Below are 17,500 nucleotides of genomic sequence, written 5' to 3' on the forward strand. Positions count from 1 at the left end.
TGCAGTAAATGTAAACGCAGTTGAAAATACCCAGAAATTGTACAAATGTTTATTATTTGCCGTTTAATATTTCATTTACTGCTGCCTGTCCCATTTGAGGACATGACAGCGCCGAGTTTGTTTGGAACTATTGAGGGTTACATGAACCACGTGACCGCGTAGCGGCGAGATCAAGGAGTGTCGCAACTCTCTCTATCTACGGCTCTGACTAATACCATATACATTACAGATGCACACACACACACACACACACACACACACACGAGTGACCAATCACTAATACCATATACATTACAGATGCACACACACACACACACACACACACACACACGAGTGACCAATCACTAATACCATATACATTACAGATGTACACACACACACACACACACACACACACACGAGTGACCAATCACTAATACCATATACATTACAGATGTACACACACACACACGCACACACACAAACACGAGTGACCAATCACTAATACCATATACATTACAGATGTACACACACACACACACACACACACACACAAACACGAGTGACCAATCACTAATACCATATACATTACAGATGTACACACACACACACACACACACGAGTGACCAATCACTAATACCATATACATTACAGATGCACACACACACACACACACACACACACGAGTGACCAATCACTAATACCATATACATTACAGATGTACACACACACACACACACACACACGAGTGACCAATCACTAATACCATATACATTACAGATGTACACACACACACACACACACAAACACGAGTGACCAATCACTAATACCATATACATTACAGATGTACACACACACACACACACACACACAAACACGAGTGACCAATCACTAATACCATATACATTACAGATGTACACACACACACACACACACACACACGAGTGACCAATCACTAATACCATATACATTACAGATGTACACACACACACACACGAGTGACCAATCACTAATACCATATACATTACAGATGCACACACACACACACACACACACACACGAGTGACCAATCACTAATACCATATACATTACAGATGTACACACACACACACACACACACACACGAGTGACCAATCACTAATACCATATACATTACAGATGCACACACACACACACACACACACACACACACGAGTGACCAATCACTAATACCATATACATTACAGATGTACACACACACACACACACACACACACGAGTGACCAATCACTAATACCATATACATTACAGATGCACACACACACACACACACACACACACACACACGAGTGACCAATCACTAATACCATATACATTACAGATGTACACACACACACACACACGAGTGACCAATCACTAATACCATATACATTACAGATGTACACACACACACACACACACACACACACGAGTGACCAATCACTAATACCATATACATTACAGATGTACACACACACACACACACACACACACACACGAGTGACCAATCACTAATACCATATACATTACAGATGTACACACACACACACACACACACACACACACACACGAGTGACCAATCACTAATACCATATACATTACAGATGCACACACACACACACACACACACACACACGAGTGACCAATCACTAATACCATATACATTACAGATGTACACACACACACACACACACACACACACGAGTGACCAATCACTAATACCATATACATTACAGATGTACACACACACACACACACACACACACGAGTGACCAATCACTAATACCATATACATTACAGATGTACACACACACACACACACACACACACACACACACGAGTGACCAATCACTAATACCATATACATTACAGATGTACACACACACACACACACACACACACGAGTGACCAATCACTAATACCATATACATTACAGATGTACACACACACACACACACACGAGTGACCAATCACTAATACCATATACATTACAGATGTACACACACACACACACACACACGAGTGACCAATCACTAATACCATATACATTACAGATGTACACACACACACACACACACACACACACGAGTGACCAATCACTAATACCATATACATTACAGATGTACACACACACACACACACACACACACACACACACGAGTGACCAATCACTAATACCATATACATTACAGATGTACACACACACACACACACACACACACGAGTGACCAATCACTAATACCATATACATTACAGATGCACACACACACACACACACACACACACACACGAGTGACCAATCACTAATACCATATACATTACAGATGTACACACACACACACACACACACACACACACGAGTGACCAATCACTAATACCATATACATTACAGATGTACACACACACACACGCACACACACACACACAAACACGAGTGACCAATCACTAATACCATATACATTACAGATGTACACACACACACACACACACACAAACACGAGTGACCAATCACTAATACCATATACATTACAGATGTACACACACACACACACACACACGAGTGACCAATCACTAATACCATATACATTACAGATGTACACACACACACACACAAACACGAGTGACCAATCACTAATACCATATACATTACAGATGTACACACACACACACACACACACACACGAGTGACCAATCACTAATACCATATACATTACAGATGTACACACACACACACACAAACACGAGTGACCAATCACTAATACCATATACATTACAGATGCACACACACACACACACACACACACACGAGTGACCAATCACTAATACCATATACATTACAGATGTACACACACACACACACACACACACACACACGAGTGACCAATCACTAATACCATATACATTACAGATGTACACACACACACACACACACACACACAAACACGAGTGACCAATCACTAATACCATATACATTACAGATGTACACACACACACACACACACACAAACACGAGTGACCAATCACTAATACCATATACATTACAGATGTACACACACACACACACACACACGAGTGACCAATCACTAATACCATATACATTACAGATGCACACACACACACACACACACACACACGAGTGACCAATCACTAATACCATATACATTACAGATGTACACACACACACACACACACACACACACACGAGTGACCAATCACTAATACCATATACATTACAGATGTACACACACACACACACACACACACACAAACACGAGTGACCAATCACTAATACCATATACATTACAGATGTACACACACACACACACACACACAAACACGAGTGACCAATCACTAATACCATATACATTACAGATGTACACACACACACACACACACACGAGTGACCAATCACTAATACCATATACATTACAGATGCACACACACACACACACACACACACACGAGTGACCAATCACTAATACCATATACATTACAGATGTACACACACACACACACACACACACACAAACACGAGTGACCAATCACTAATACCATATACATTACAGATGTACACACACACACACACACACACACACACACACGAGTGACCAATCACTAATACCATATACATTACAGATGCACACACACACACACACACACACACACGAGTGACCAATCACTAATACCATATACATTACAGATGTACACACACACACACACACACACACACGAGTGACCAATCACTAATACCATATACATTACAGATGCACACACACACACACACACACACACACACACGAGTGACCAATCACTAATACCATATACATTACAGATGTACACACACACACACACACACACACACGAGTGACCAATCACTAATACCATATACATTACAGATGCACACACACACACACACACACACACACACACACGAGTGACCAATCACTAATACCATATACATTACAGATGTACACACACACACACACACGAGTGACCAATCACTAATACCATATACATTACAGATGTACACACACACACACACACACACACACGAGTGACCAATCACTAATACCATATACATTACAGATGTACACACACACACACACACACACACACACGAGTGACCAATCACTAATACCATATACATTACAGATGTACACACACACACACACACACACACACACGAGTGACCAATCACTAATACCATATACATTACAGATGCACACACACACACACACACACACACACACGAGTGACCAATCACTAATACCATATACATTACAGATGTACACACACACACACACACACACGAGTGACCAATCACTAATACCATATACATTACAGATGTACACACACACACACACACACACACACGAGTGACCAATCACTAATACCATATACATTACAGATGTACACACACACACACACACACACACACACACACGAGTGACCAATCACTAATACCATATACATTACAGATGTACACACACACACACACACACACACACACGAGTGACCAATCACTAATACCATATACATTACAGATGTACACACACACACACACACACACACACACACACACACGAGTGACCAATCACTAATACCATATACATTACAGATGTACACACACACACACACACACACACACACAAACACGAGTGACCAATCACTAATACCATATACATTACAGATGCACACACACACACACACACACACACACACGAGTGACCAATCACTAATACCATATACATTACAGATGTACACACACACACACACACACACACACGAGTGACCAATCACTAATACCATATACATTACAGATGCACACACACACACACACACACACACACGAGTGACCAATCACTAATACCATATACATTACAGATGTACACACACACACACACACACGAGTGACCAATCACTAATACCATATACATTACAGATGTACACACACACACACACACACACACGAGTGACCAATCACTAATACCATATACATTACAGATGTACACACACACACACACACACACACACACGAGTGACCAATCACTAATACCATATACATTACAGATGTACACACACACACACACACACACACACACACACGAGTGACCAATCACTAATACCATATACATTACAGATGTACACACACACACACACACACACACACGAGTGACCAATCACTAATACCATATACATTACAGATGTACACACACACACACACACACACACGAGTGACCAATCACTAATACCATATACATTACAGATGTACACACACACACACACACACACACAAACACGAGTGACCAATCACTAATACCATATACATTACAGATGTACACACACACACACACACACACACACACACACACACACACACACGAGTGACCAATCCCTGTTACTACTCACCTTGCACATACACACACATGCGCGCACACACACACAGAGTGACCAATCACTGTTATTATTCACCTTACAGATGCACACACAGCGTGTTGTTTTCTCTGTGTTTTGTTACATGTGAAACGCGTGCGTGTGTGTGTGTGTGTGTGTGTGTGTGTGTGTGTGTGTGTGTGTGTGTGTGCTGAAGGGAATCGGAGACTAATAACACTCAGCACCAGTACAAACACTGATACACCCGTTCACTCCTACATTCCTCTACAGCTGAGCCTCATCACTCGGCTCTTTGCAGCCCTGTGGTTCAGTCTTGACTCACTAGGCGGCGGAGTCGTTGAGCTGGTACTCTCTGGAGCGGCTGAAGCAGGCCTGCACTCCTTCGTCCTTCCACAGACGCTTTATCACTCCGGCCAGCTCCGTCGTCATGAAGCCCTCCTCAGCACTGCCGGCCAACACGAACAACTGCCGGGCATCGTCCTGATACACACACACACACACACACACACACACACACAGCACAAGCAATTATTTATGCGTATAACTCTTACTTAGGGTCTGCTGTTGAGCTTCAGGGCAAGAGGAACCTTTATATACTGACTTAGACAGGACTTAGTGTTGAGCCTTGGGCCAAAGACACCTTAACATCAAAATTTGACATCAGTAGGACCTCAAGCCTGGGCACGCTTCAGCTAGAAAGTCAAGTCTGGGAACCAGGAGGATAGGGCCTCGATCCCAGACACCCTTCAAACCCGGGAAGCTCTACGGATTGAGGCACCCATCAGCTAGGAAGTCGAGCCTGAGAATTGGTAGGATAGCCCAGGAACCTATAGAGCAGGACCACAGATTTAGGCACCCTTCAGCTGGAAATTCAAGCCAAGAACTTGAAGGACAGAACCTTAGATCGAGGAACCCTTCAGATAGGAGGACGAGCTAAGGAATCTATAGGACAGGACCTCAGATTGAGGCACCCTTCGGCTGGGGAGTCGAGCCCAGGAACCTGTAGGACAGGACCTCAAGCCTGGGCATCCTTCAACTGGAAGAAGTTCAAGCCTAGAACTTGTACAACAGGACCTTGGATTGAGGCACCTTGCAACGAGGAAGTCAAGCCAGAGAACCTATAGGACAGGACCTTAAGCCCAGGAGCACCGTTTTAATGGGGAGTCAAGGCAAGGAACCTATAGGACAGGACCTCAGATTGAGGCATCCTTCAGCTGGGGAGTCGAGCCCAGGAATCAATAGGACAGGACCTCAAGCCTAGGCATCCTTCAGCTGGAGGTTCAAGCCCAGAACTTGTACAACAGGACCCTAGATTGAAGCACCAACAAAAAAAAAACCAACAAGCCCCATAACCTCTAGGAGAAGCCCAGGAATCTATAGGACAGGACCTCAAGCCTGGGCACCCGTCAATTAGGGAGTCGAGCCCAGGCTCTGTAAGACAAGACCTCAATCCCAGACACCCTTCAGCTAGGAAATCAAGCCAAGGAACCTATGGGACAGGACCCCAGATTGAGGCACCCTTCAGCAAGGAAGTCAAGCCCAGGAATCTATATGACAGGACCTCAAGCAAGGACACTCTGGAAATTCAAGCCCAGAACTTGTACAACAGGACCTTGGATTGAGGCACCCTGCAACAAGGAAGTCAAGCCAAGGAACTAGTAGGACGGGACCTCAAGCCCATGAGCCCCGTTTAAATAGGGAGTCCGGCCCAGGGATCTATTGGACAGGACCTCAAGCCTGGTAACCCTTCAGCTAGGAAGATGAGTCCGGTAACCTCTAGGACAGGACCTCAAAATCCAGGAGTCCCTTGGCTGGGGAGTCAAGCCCAGGAACCTACAGGACCCCATTCCTGGGCACCCGTCAATTAGGAAGTCGAGCCCAGGCTCTGTAGGTCAAGACCTTAATCCCAGACACCCTTCAGCTAGGAAGTTGAGCCCAGGAACCTGTAGGACAGGACCTCAAGCCCAGGACAATCTTCAACAAGGAAGATGAGCCTGGTAACCTCTAGGACAGGACCTCAAGCACCAGAACTGTTGGAAAACCAAGCACAGGAACCTGTATAACAAGAACCCTTCGGCTAGTAGGTCGAGCCCAAGGATCTATCAGACAGAACTTCAAACCAGGACACTCTTTAGCTAGAAAGATGAGCCCCATAACCTCTAGGAGAAGCCTAGTAATCTATTGGACAGGACCACAAGCCTGGGCACACGTCAATTAGGGAGTCGAGCCCAGGCTCTGTAGGTCAAGACCTTAATCCCAAATACCCATCAGCTGGGGAATCTAGCCCAGGAACCTGTAGGACAGGACCTCAAGTGCAGGACAATCTTCAGCTAGGAAGATGAGCCTGGTAACCTCTAGGACAGGAACCTACTAGTCGAGAAGTCAAGCCCAGGAACCTGTAGGACACGATCTCAAGCCTGGACACCATTCAGACAGGAAATCATGAATAAATAGAATTGTGCTTAGAAATAATTTATTTTGTGAAATGAAGCAGTGAGCTGAGCAGAACCCTTCCCCGAGTGACTCAGAGGAACTAAACCATCTGCTTCTGAAGCCCCTGAGCATCCTGCACCACCTACACTCTCCCGATAAAACCACCTCTTCATCTCTAGCTCTCAGATAACGGAGATAACCGCAGGTCCCCTCTGGACAGCAGCTCCACCCTGGATTCCTGTCCGAGATGGAACCCGGGCTTTAACGTTCTCCTCACCGCTCGGGCTGGGTCCCTGAAGTCGATCTTGAGGCGGCCCATGGCGCGGATGATGGCGATGATGGACTGGATGGTGTTGCTGTAGACCACGGCTTTGTACTGCTTGCATTCCTCCTCGGAGTATCCGGCCTCGTGGATGATTCTGACACACAGAGAGAGAGAGAGAGAGAGAGAGAGAGAGAGAGAGAGAGAGAGAGAAGGATTTACTGCTTGTGTTTGGCCTACAAAGCCATTTTTCAGACTCTAAGATTTCTAGGACTCCACCGAACCACGGCGAGAGTAATTTTTACCTAATAGAAGTAAATAAAAAGGAATGTCGGTGTAGGACATTGAGAGTTAAGGGCCTGGTTTAGGGTCCCAACAGTGGGATCATTGGTGATGGTGGTGGAGGGGGTGGGGTTTGAACCAGCAACCTTTCGGTCAACATTTCAGTACCTTAGCTGCTTAGCTATGTACAGTTTGTTGAAATGTCTCCCAAGGGTTCAGCGACAACTCATCCCTTGGTTGCTATGGAAAAAACGCGAGCATGCCAAAACTAAGTGATGAATTAACAAAAAAATAAGGCTGTACCACAATGGGTCATGTTCTACACGTGTCTGATCACGGTTAGGACCGACCAGAGAAGAGTTGTCGCTGCAGACCTTGGACTTAGAGAAAGAAATAAGATCTAATTGGTCGAGAAAACAGATTAAAACCACACCCAGATCACACTGATTTCATGTGTATATCCCCCCCAATTTTCCTATCAATTTAGTCATACCCAATTCCCAGATCGTATTTCACCTCTCCTGCTGCAGACCTCCACTCCTGATCGAGAAGGGTCGTGTCCAGTACCGACCGTTTCTCTCCACCTGCACCAGGCGGGTTCATATGGAGACCCGTATCGTGCACGGAGAGTCACGCACTGATCCCCATTGTCCCCCGTCTAGGTGCAGCGCCATCGATCGGCCAGCAGAGGTCGTAACTGCAGCAGTTCCCTCCCCCAGACCAGCCGATCACAGTCTGCATAGGCAAGCGGAGATTCGACCCCCGCGAGCTTGAAATGTCAGCGCTGGTGTTAATCGTGTAACAGCCGCTTGGGAAGGAACTTACTTCATCTGCTTCACGATCGTACTCTTCCCAGATTCTCCAGCACCTGAGAGACACAGAAACAAAGAAAGTCACGGTCAACATTCCAATGAATCCCAGAGCTGTTCAGTAAGCTCGCTTTGTGCACAGAACACGGGAAAGGGCCTTCCCTAAACCTTTGCCAGAAGGGTGTTAGCACTGTCTGAAACACCTGAACACGATCATTAGGATGGATATGATGAGCAGAGAGAACATGATTGAGCTCCTGTGGGAGGAGTCGTTAGCTTAACAATGCCTCCCACTCACACTGTGAATAGAACCTGAATAGATGAAGCCGAAATCACCAACACACACGTACAGGTGAGAATATAAACTGAACTTTGACCCGGTGCACCTTTTTAATCACAAAACGTTTATATAATAAATAGGGATGTAACGATGCACCACCAGACGGGTAATAATCGAGTCAAAAATTCCACGATTCAAATCGATTTGGCATGTAAAATGAATGGATATTCACTTTAAACAGCAGAGGCGCCGGCGCTATACACCTCGCCTGGTCGACGTCACTGGTGCTATACGTCTGGTTGCCAGATTCGGGGGTTTTTCAGCCAAATTGGGCTTAATTCAAAATTGTTTGGCATAGTTTGTGCCTTTAAGAGAAATGATCTGTTCACTGTATCGCTTAAAGTGATTCACGAGTCGATTCATTTTTCGCGAAGCGTAAGTTTCTCTTCTTAGTTATCTCTCCGTGTTTACTGTTATTAATTAAATGTGGTGGTTTTAAATAAACACCAGCTACTACACAACATTCTGTGTGACTCTCTTACATTAAAAAGCTTCATTAAACTGATATTACCACAGATCTGTAACCGAGTCAGACTCGTTCCGTCTAAGGAGCTAAAAGTTCAGCAGATGATCCTGAACTAACGAATTTGGTAATGAATAAACTTTTGCCTCTGATTGGCTCTGTAACGTTTTCTGTTCTCATCTACATCACAAGTAAGAACCGCTTACGATTTACCAAAGTGAACCAGGAGTTTATATAACGTGCTGATAGAATCCACTCAGATGTGACCGGGTTGAATTATCTTTTTAAAGTAAATATTACAATCAGCAAAATTACATCGTATGTGTGATGCACAACGTTAATGATGTTATTTTAGGTCATGAAGAGCTTTCACGATGGTTTCTGTACGATGGTTGATGAATGGTGATGTGATGGTTGGTGCTTTGTAGCTCAAAGTCTGGATCAATCCACTGAGCTGTTAACTGAACATGATCTTTATATATCACACCATCGGATCGGCTACTTTTAGGAAATATCGGCCGATCGCCGATAGCATATTTTGATTAAAAATCGGCCGATACCGATTCGTAGCCGATCGATCGTCCCATCTCTAGTTTGTACCTATCTCAGAAATAAAAGGACATTAATTATTAAGATAAATAAAAGATCAGCACAAATACAGGATTTTTTCTTTTTTCAAGAGAAATAATAAAAGGAAACTTTATCAATTTCAGTTTTAAAAAAAATCAGGGAAAAAAACGTACAGTGAACCCAGTAATCGTGAATCGCATCGTATCGTGGGTAGAGTGTATCGTTACATCCCTAATAATGAAGTAAGAAGCAACACAGGAGTTGGGAGTCACTTTGATAGAATCATTTAGGAGTCGACTCTTTCGGCTCTTCACTTACTCACACTGGCCCATGGGATGGTTTAACATGACACCATGACCGTCCGAAAAGGGCTGCAGGCAAGCACCCAACTCATGCGCTAACCACATCTCTACAGGAGCAAATACCCAACTAGTCATGTGGGCACCTCAATCAGGGAGAAGGAGTCGATGATGCAGCAGGACTGAAGAGAACATCTATCTGACCTTCCTGGCCGATAACAAAGCCGAGAATCGAACCCAGAAGCTTAAATTCTCCACTGCGGCACCACTCAGAGAGCCGAGGACCTTGCTCAAGGACCCAACAGCGACAGCCAGACGTCGGCAGGCTTAAACCAGGCCTTCTAGTCCAACACGACCGTAGTGGGTGCAGGAAATCTTGTAGAAAGCCTGTCCGGAGGAGTGGAGGCTGTTATAGGTGCAAGGGAGGGGGAACTTCTAATCCAAATGATAATACGGACATGGATGTGGACATTTGCTGCACTGAACAGACTGTGATGGAAAAGAACCCACGTACGAGGGGCAGATTTGATGGACGGCGATTTTCTGATCAGGATGGTGCAGCACGACCTCGCTGTTCCGAGTCGATTCCATCCTCATCAGATGACAAAACCACACAAGTTGGGAGCTGGAGTTTGCTCTCACCTGCATGCTAAGCTAACTTGCTAACTACGCTAACGTTGTCTCCGATCAATTAGTTAGTTTGGTTCAATCCAAGAACCTTCGGCTGGCAGCACTAAAGCTGAAAGGCTGCGTCTCATTACACAGACCGCGCTGGATGGCACGAGGACGCTTCCGAAACGTTCTGGATGGTTGAAGGAAATTAGCGAAGGTCGAGAGGGAACTGAAACCCTGCCGAGCGTTCCAGCCCCGACGGTTCAATCACTGCTGAGATTGGAACCCAGAAACGCAGCCGTGTGTGTGAACGTTCCTGTTCTGTGATTGGTTGTTGATGGCGGTGATGAATGCTCTGAAGATGGTCTGATTTGGGCTTGTTAGGATTGGCTGACGTTCAACAGGTCAGTACGTGCAACACGGCGTCCCTCAGCAAGACTCAACCTGCATGTGTGTGTGTGTGTGTGTGTGTGTGTGTGTGAGACCTTCAACCAACTATTCAGTGTGATTGCGTCACTGGTGTTACACACACACACATGGGTACAGCGTGTCGTATCAAGCAGCACATGGAGCAGATCTGCTGCGTCTCAAATACCACAATAAACGATATGGCCAAAAGTATCTGGACGCCTGACCTTAAGCTTGTTGGACGTCTCTTTTCAAAATGAATGATCTATTCAGCTGGAACAGCAGCCGCTCTTCTGAGAAGCTTCTCACCAGACTTTAAAGTGTGTCTGCGTGTGGGAATTTGTGCCCGTTCAGTCAAAAGATGACAGCATGTGTACGGCTGGGAGCGGTCTCACCACCGCAAAGATCTCCAGCTCTTAAATTTGAATCGCAGGAGGTGCTATCGACCGGACCAGGAGTCAAACAGGCAGACCTGGCTGCGTCTGAGGGAGGGAGGGAGGTCGGGAGGGTTGCTTTGTCTGGTGTCTGACCGAGGCGTCTGCGATAGAAGATGGAAATCGATGTTGCTCACATTTGTGGCTGATAGTCTGGACAAGAAACTACAGGACCCTGAAGATCACTGGTCAACTGCTGGGCCCTTGAGCAAGGCCCTTATAACTGCTTCAAGTGTATTCGGTCACTAGGTGTAAACGCTTCATTCCTGGCAGTTCCAGTGATGGAGCGCAACAGCACCACCTACAGTCTGGTCTCACTGACCGTATCATGTTTCTCTGTACGCGTTTAAGCTCTCAGTGGCGGAGGAGGCGTGCGCTGGTCCTACGCTAGCACAAAGAACGTGAGCCATCACTTTCTCAACCGCCGTGTGTGTGTGTGGCTAATGTCCTACAGAGTCCTACGTAGTCAGGAACATTAGCACTGCGTCATTACATTCGGACACACACACGGCCTGCGGTACTGTGTGATCAGCACTGAATTATAGACGAGACAAGCCATGATATTAAAAATTCATCCACCCAGGACAGAGGCGCCGGGGTGGCGCAGCGCTCCGTTACGCTAACACACCGCCTCCGAGAGCCGGGTTCGAATCTCAGACTACACAGACATTATTATTTGTGCCTGACGAGGTGGGTTAGGGATTGCCGACTAGTTCGACTTGTATTTCCAGGTGGAACTGGACCCACCATGACCCTGACCAGGCTTGACCTCGATTCCAATTTGCTAAAAGAGGAGAAAAAGCCAGCAGGTTTCCACCCGTCAGCCAAGAACGTGATGCCATTCGCGGCCGTTTCTGACCCGTCAGACCGGACAATTTAGTCCAATCAGCTGCTGTTCCCACTGTAGATTGGAACCCGTTCGATTTGGGTTGTTCAATCCCCCGTCAGGGTTCGACATGTGACCTCTGAGATGCTTTTCTTCCCACCACACGTGTTTCCATAACCTTCCCGAAATCTTAAACCAGTCTGGCTATCCTTCTATGCCCTCCCTCGTCAACAAGGCTGTTTTGGAGGCAGGACTGCCGCTCACTGGATGTTTTTTGCACCATAGTGTGCATACTTGACATACTGCTGTGGTGAAAATCCCGGCAGGTCTGTGCCAGAATCACGGATCAGATTCTTCTGTCCTTGTTATAAAGCTCGTTTAAACGTGGTCACATGACCGGCTGATTGGATCGTTACAGAAAGGAGGAGGAGTCTATTAGGTGTTCCTAATAAAGTGTCCTGTTTCTACACTCACTGTCCATTTTATCAGCTCCACTTACCCATATAGAAGCACTTTGCAGTTCTACAATTACTGACTGTAGTCCATCTGTTTCTCTACATGCTTTGTTAGCCCCTTTCACCCTGTTCTTCAATGGTCAGGACCCCCACAGAGCAGGTATTATTTAGGTGGTGGATCATTCTCAGCACTGCAGTGACACTGACATGGTGGTGGAGTTTTTAAACACCTCACCGTCACTGCTGGACTAAGAATAGTCCACCAAACAAAAATATCCAGCCAACAGCGCCCCGTGTGCAGCGTCCTGTGAGCGCTGATGAAGGTCTAGAAGATGAGCGACTCAAACAGCAGCAATAGATGATCGATCGTCTCTGACTTTACATCTACAAGGTGGACCGACTAGGTAGGAGTGTCTAATAGAGTGGACAGTGAGTGGACACGGTGTTTAAAACTCCACTCGTACCAGCACAACACACACTAACACACCACCACCATGTCAGTGTCACTGCAGTGCTGAGAATCATCCACCACCTAAATAATACCTGCTCTGTGGCGGTCCTGTGGCGGTCCTGACCATTGAAGAACAGGGTGAAAGGGGCTAACAAAGCATGTAGAGAAACAGATGGACTACAGTCAGTAATTGTAGAACTACAAAGTGCTTCTATATGGTAAGTGGAGCTGATAAAATGTAGGAAACTACAAGCTTGAACTCACTGATGAGTGTTTCTATAGTCACAGGCAAACGTGTCATAATACATCAAATCAGTGATTGGACAGCGGTTAGCGGTAGACTGACGTCATTCAGAAGCGTGTGTGTGTGTGTGTGTGTGTGTGTGTGTGGGTTCATCTCAGTATGACGGCGTTCCATATTTAATGAGATGGCCGTGTATCCGTGTTCCAAACTACGATCATCTTACAGTTCATCCCTTCTTGTTTTCCTCTCAGCTACGGGTCATTAGAATACACACACTGAAGGTGTGTGTGTGTGTGTGTGTACCACTAGGGTGACTGGACCCAACTTTAGAGATCCCTGGCATGGTGTTGCCCAAAAAATTTGAATGCCTGACGTGCGTAGCAAACAAACACACGAGCAGAGAGCTCAATCACAGATCACAGTCGTGCTACCGGCCCGGCCGGGCGCTCAGGAGGCGCAAACGGGCGTCCGGCAGTGAAGGTCGGATAGACTTTCACCTCACGGCCACTGCAACAGCGACTCCTGCTGGATGTTGGTATGAGCACTGGAGGAAGAATCCACCACCTGGTGGTGTTCAAGAACCGCACGGCAACCGCACGGCAACCGCACGGCACGGCAACCGCAAGGCAACGCAACTCAGCGTGTGGGTGGTGCACGCATTAAGAAAAAATAAGCCGCTATTGCGGTCCTAATACGAATGATTGCTGGAGGAACACTACAAGTATAGCGTGCTCCCTCCTGCATACATGTTCTATCTCACTGGAAGAACTGCTGATGGTACAGCTAGCAACACCCAAAATGCACTAATATCGCCACAGCGCTGAAAGATTTAGCGAGCTTTAAGCTTCCGTTTTGTTGAAGAAGCATTAGCTTTGTCGTTCCAGCACTAAAACAATCAAGCAAACTTGACTGGGGTTCGATTCTGAGCCGCACCACTTCCTCGGCCGGTTGAGTAACAGACTGGAGGAAGTCGGGGGTGTAGCTGCGGTTTCGCTGAAACATGTGACGTTACGCTCGGAGTGTTTTTGTTCGAAGGGAAATCGAGGTTTCGTGGGTTTGATTTGAGGTTTCGGGTTGAAAAATGCTCATCAATGTTCGTACAGTAACGGGGGCGAGCGCTCCAGTGGTTATCACGACCACGTACGCTCGAGTGTGGCCGGCTTCGTTGTAGCAGTTTAGGGAAGGCCCTGTTCCTGTTCCACCAACAACCCGGTCTGAGGAAGGAACATCCGACTGTTTTCAAAGTGCTGGAGCAAATGGTGGAGGAACACAGGGAGCACAGTGTGTTCCTCTGTACATATTAAACATCTGTGTTACCCCATTTCAGCAGGTTCTCGAACTGGTTCTGTTCAGGCTTCTTAGAACTTTGGTGCTTTTTAAAGAACCGGCCACGTTTCCACCAGTTTTCAAGTTTTTGGGAGACAAGAATGCCCAACAGATAAGGGCCCAGCAGTGGCAAGCTGGCAGATGTGGGCTTAAACCAGCAATCTTCTGATTACTGGTCCTGTACCTTAACCGCTTAGGTTTATGTGCCTTATGATCACTCGTTTTTAAGACTGAATCACTACCAGTGTGAACGTCCGGTTTGTGTTTACACACGTCACGTCATCTGACTCTGTATTTATATAAATATGAACATAAATAGTGCATTTATAAGCGTAAACAAAGTCTGGGTGTGTCTCCAAATTAACTTCAGGAAAAGTTGGGAGTTGTTTTTGTTGTAGTGTGTAGTGTAATGTGTATTTGGGGTATAGCGTGTGTGCTGCATTGTGTGTAGTGTACTGTAGATAAGAGTGTAGTGTACTGTAGTGTGTGTACTGTACTATGTGTTGGGTGTAGTGTACTGTGTGTAGTGTACTGTGGATATAGTGTAGTGTACTGTGTGGTGTACTGTGGATATAGTGTAGTGTACTGTGTGTAGTGTACTGTGTGTAGGGTGTAGTGTACTGTAGTGTGTGTACTGTACTATGTGTTGGGTGTAGTGTACTGTGTGTAGTGTACTGTAGTGTGTGTACTGTACTATGTGTTGGGTGTAGTGTACTGTGTGTAGTGTACTGTGGATAGAGTGTAGTGTGCTGTGTGTAGTGTACTGTGGATATAGTGTAGTGTACTGTGGATAGAGTGTAGTGTGCTGTGTGTAGTGTACTGTGGATAGAGTGTAGTGTGCTGTGTGTGGTGTACTGTGGATAGAGTGTAGTGTACTGTGGATATAGTGTAGTGTGGATAGAGTGTAGTGTACTGTGGATATAGTGTAGTGTGCTGTGTGTAGTGTACTGTGGATAGAGTGTAGTGTACTGTGTGTAGTGTACTGTGGATATAGTGTAGTGTACTGTGTGTAATGTACTGTGGATAGAGTGTAGTGTGCTGTGTGTGGTGTACTGTGGATAGAGTGTAGTGTACTGTGGATATAGTGTAGTGTGGATAGAGTGTAGTGTACTGTGGATATAGTGTAGTGTGCTGTGTGTAGTGTACTGTGGATAGAGTGTAGTGTACTGTGTGTAGTGTACTGTGGATAGAGTGTAGTGTGCTGTGTGTGGTGTACTGTGGATAGAGTGTAGTGTACTGTGGATATAGTGTACTGTGGATAGAGTGTAATGTACTGTGGATATAGTGTAGTGTGCTGTGTGTAGTGTACTGTGGATATAGTGTAGTGTACTGTGTGTAGTGTACTGTGGATAGAGTGTAGTGTGCTGTGTGTGGTGTACTGTGGATAGAGTGTAGTGTACTGTGGATATAGTGTAGTGTGGATAGAGTGTAGTGTACTGTGGATATAGTGTAGTGTGCTGTGTGTAGTGTACTGTGGATAGAGTGTAGTGTACTGTGTGTAGTGTACTGTGGATATAGTGTAGTGTACTGTGTGTAATGTACTGTGGATAGAGTGTAGTGTACTGTGTGTAATGTACTGTGGATATAGTGTAGTGTACTGTGTGTAGTGTACTGTGGATAGAGTGTAGTGTACTGTGTGTAGTGTACTGTGGATATAGTGTAGTGTACTGTGTGTAATGTACTGTGGATATAGTGTAGTGTACTGTGTGTAGTGTACTATGGATAGAGTGTAGTGTACTGTGGATATAGTGTAGTGTGCTGTGTGTGGTGTACTGTGGATAGAGTGTAGTGTACTGTGGATATAGTGTAGTGTACTGTGTGTAGTGTACTGTGGATATAGTGTAGTGTACTGTGTGTAATGTACTGTGGATATAGTGTAGTGTACTGTGTGTAGT

The 17,500-nt window shown here is 45.6% G+C and overlaps 1 protein-coding gene across 1 annotated transcript in view; it reads right to left on the minus strand.

The window, feature by feature from the left end:
* Positions 1-17,500, minus strand: part of gnai1 (guanine nucleotide binding protein (G protein), alpha inhibiting activity polypeptide 1) — a 47,007-nt gene that overhangs the window by 24,142 nt on the left and 5,365 nt on the right. The window contains exons 2-4 of the mRNA XM_062996970.1: positions 9,194-9,236; positions 8,102-8,243; positions 5,714-5,871 (exon numbers count right to left, since the gene is read on the minus strand). Coding sequence (XP_062853040.1) covers positions 5,714-5,871; positions 8,102-8,243; positions 9,194-9,236 — 343 coding nt within the window. The remainder of the gene's footprint in view (positions 1-5,713; positions 5,872-8,101; positions 8,244-9,193; positions 9,237-17,500) is intronic.

This window comes from Trichomycterus rosablanca, chromosome 1 (genome assembly GCF_030014385.1).
Source record: "Trichomycterus rosablanca isolate fTriRos1 chromosome 1, fTriRos1.hap1, whole genome shotgun sequence".
NCBI lineage: Eukaryota > Metazoa > Chordata > Actinopteri > Siluriformes > Trichomycteridae > Trichomycterus > Trichomycterus rosablanca.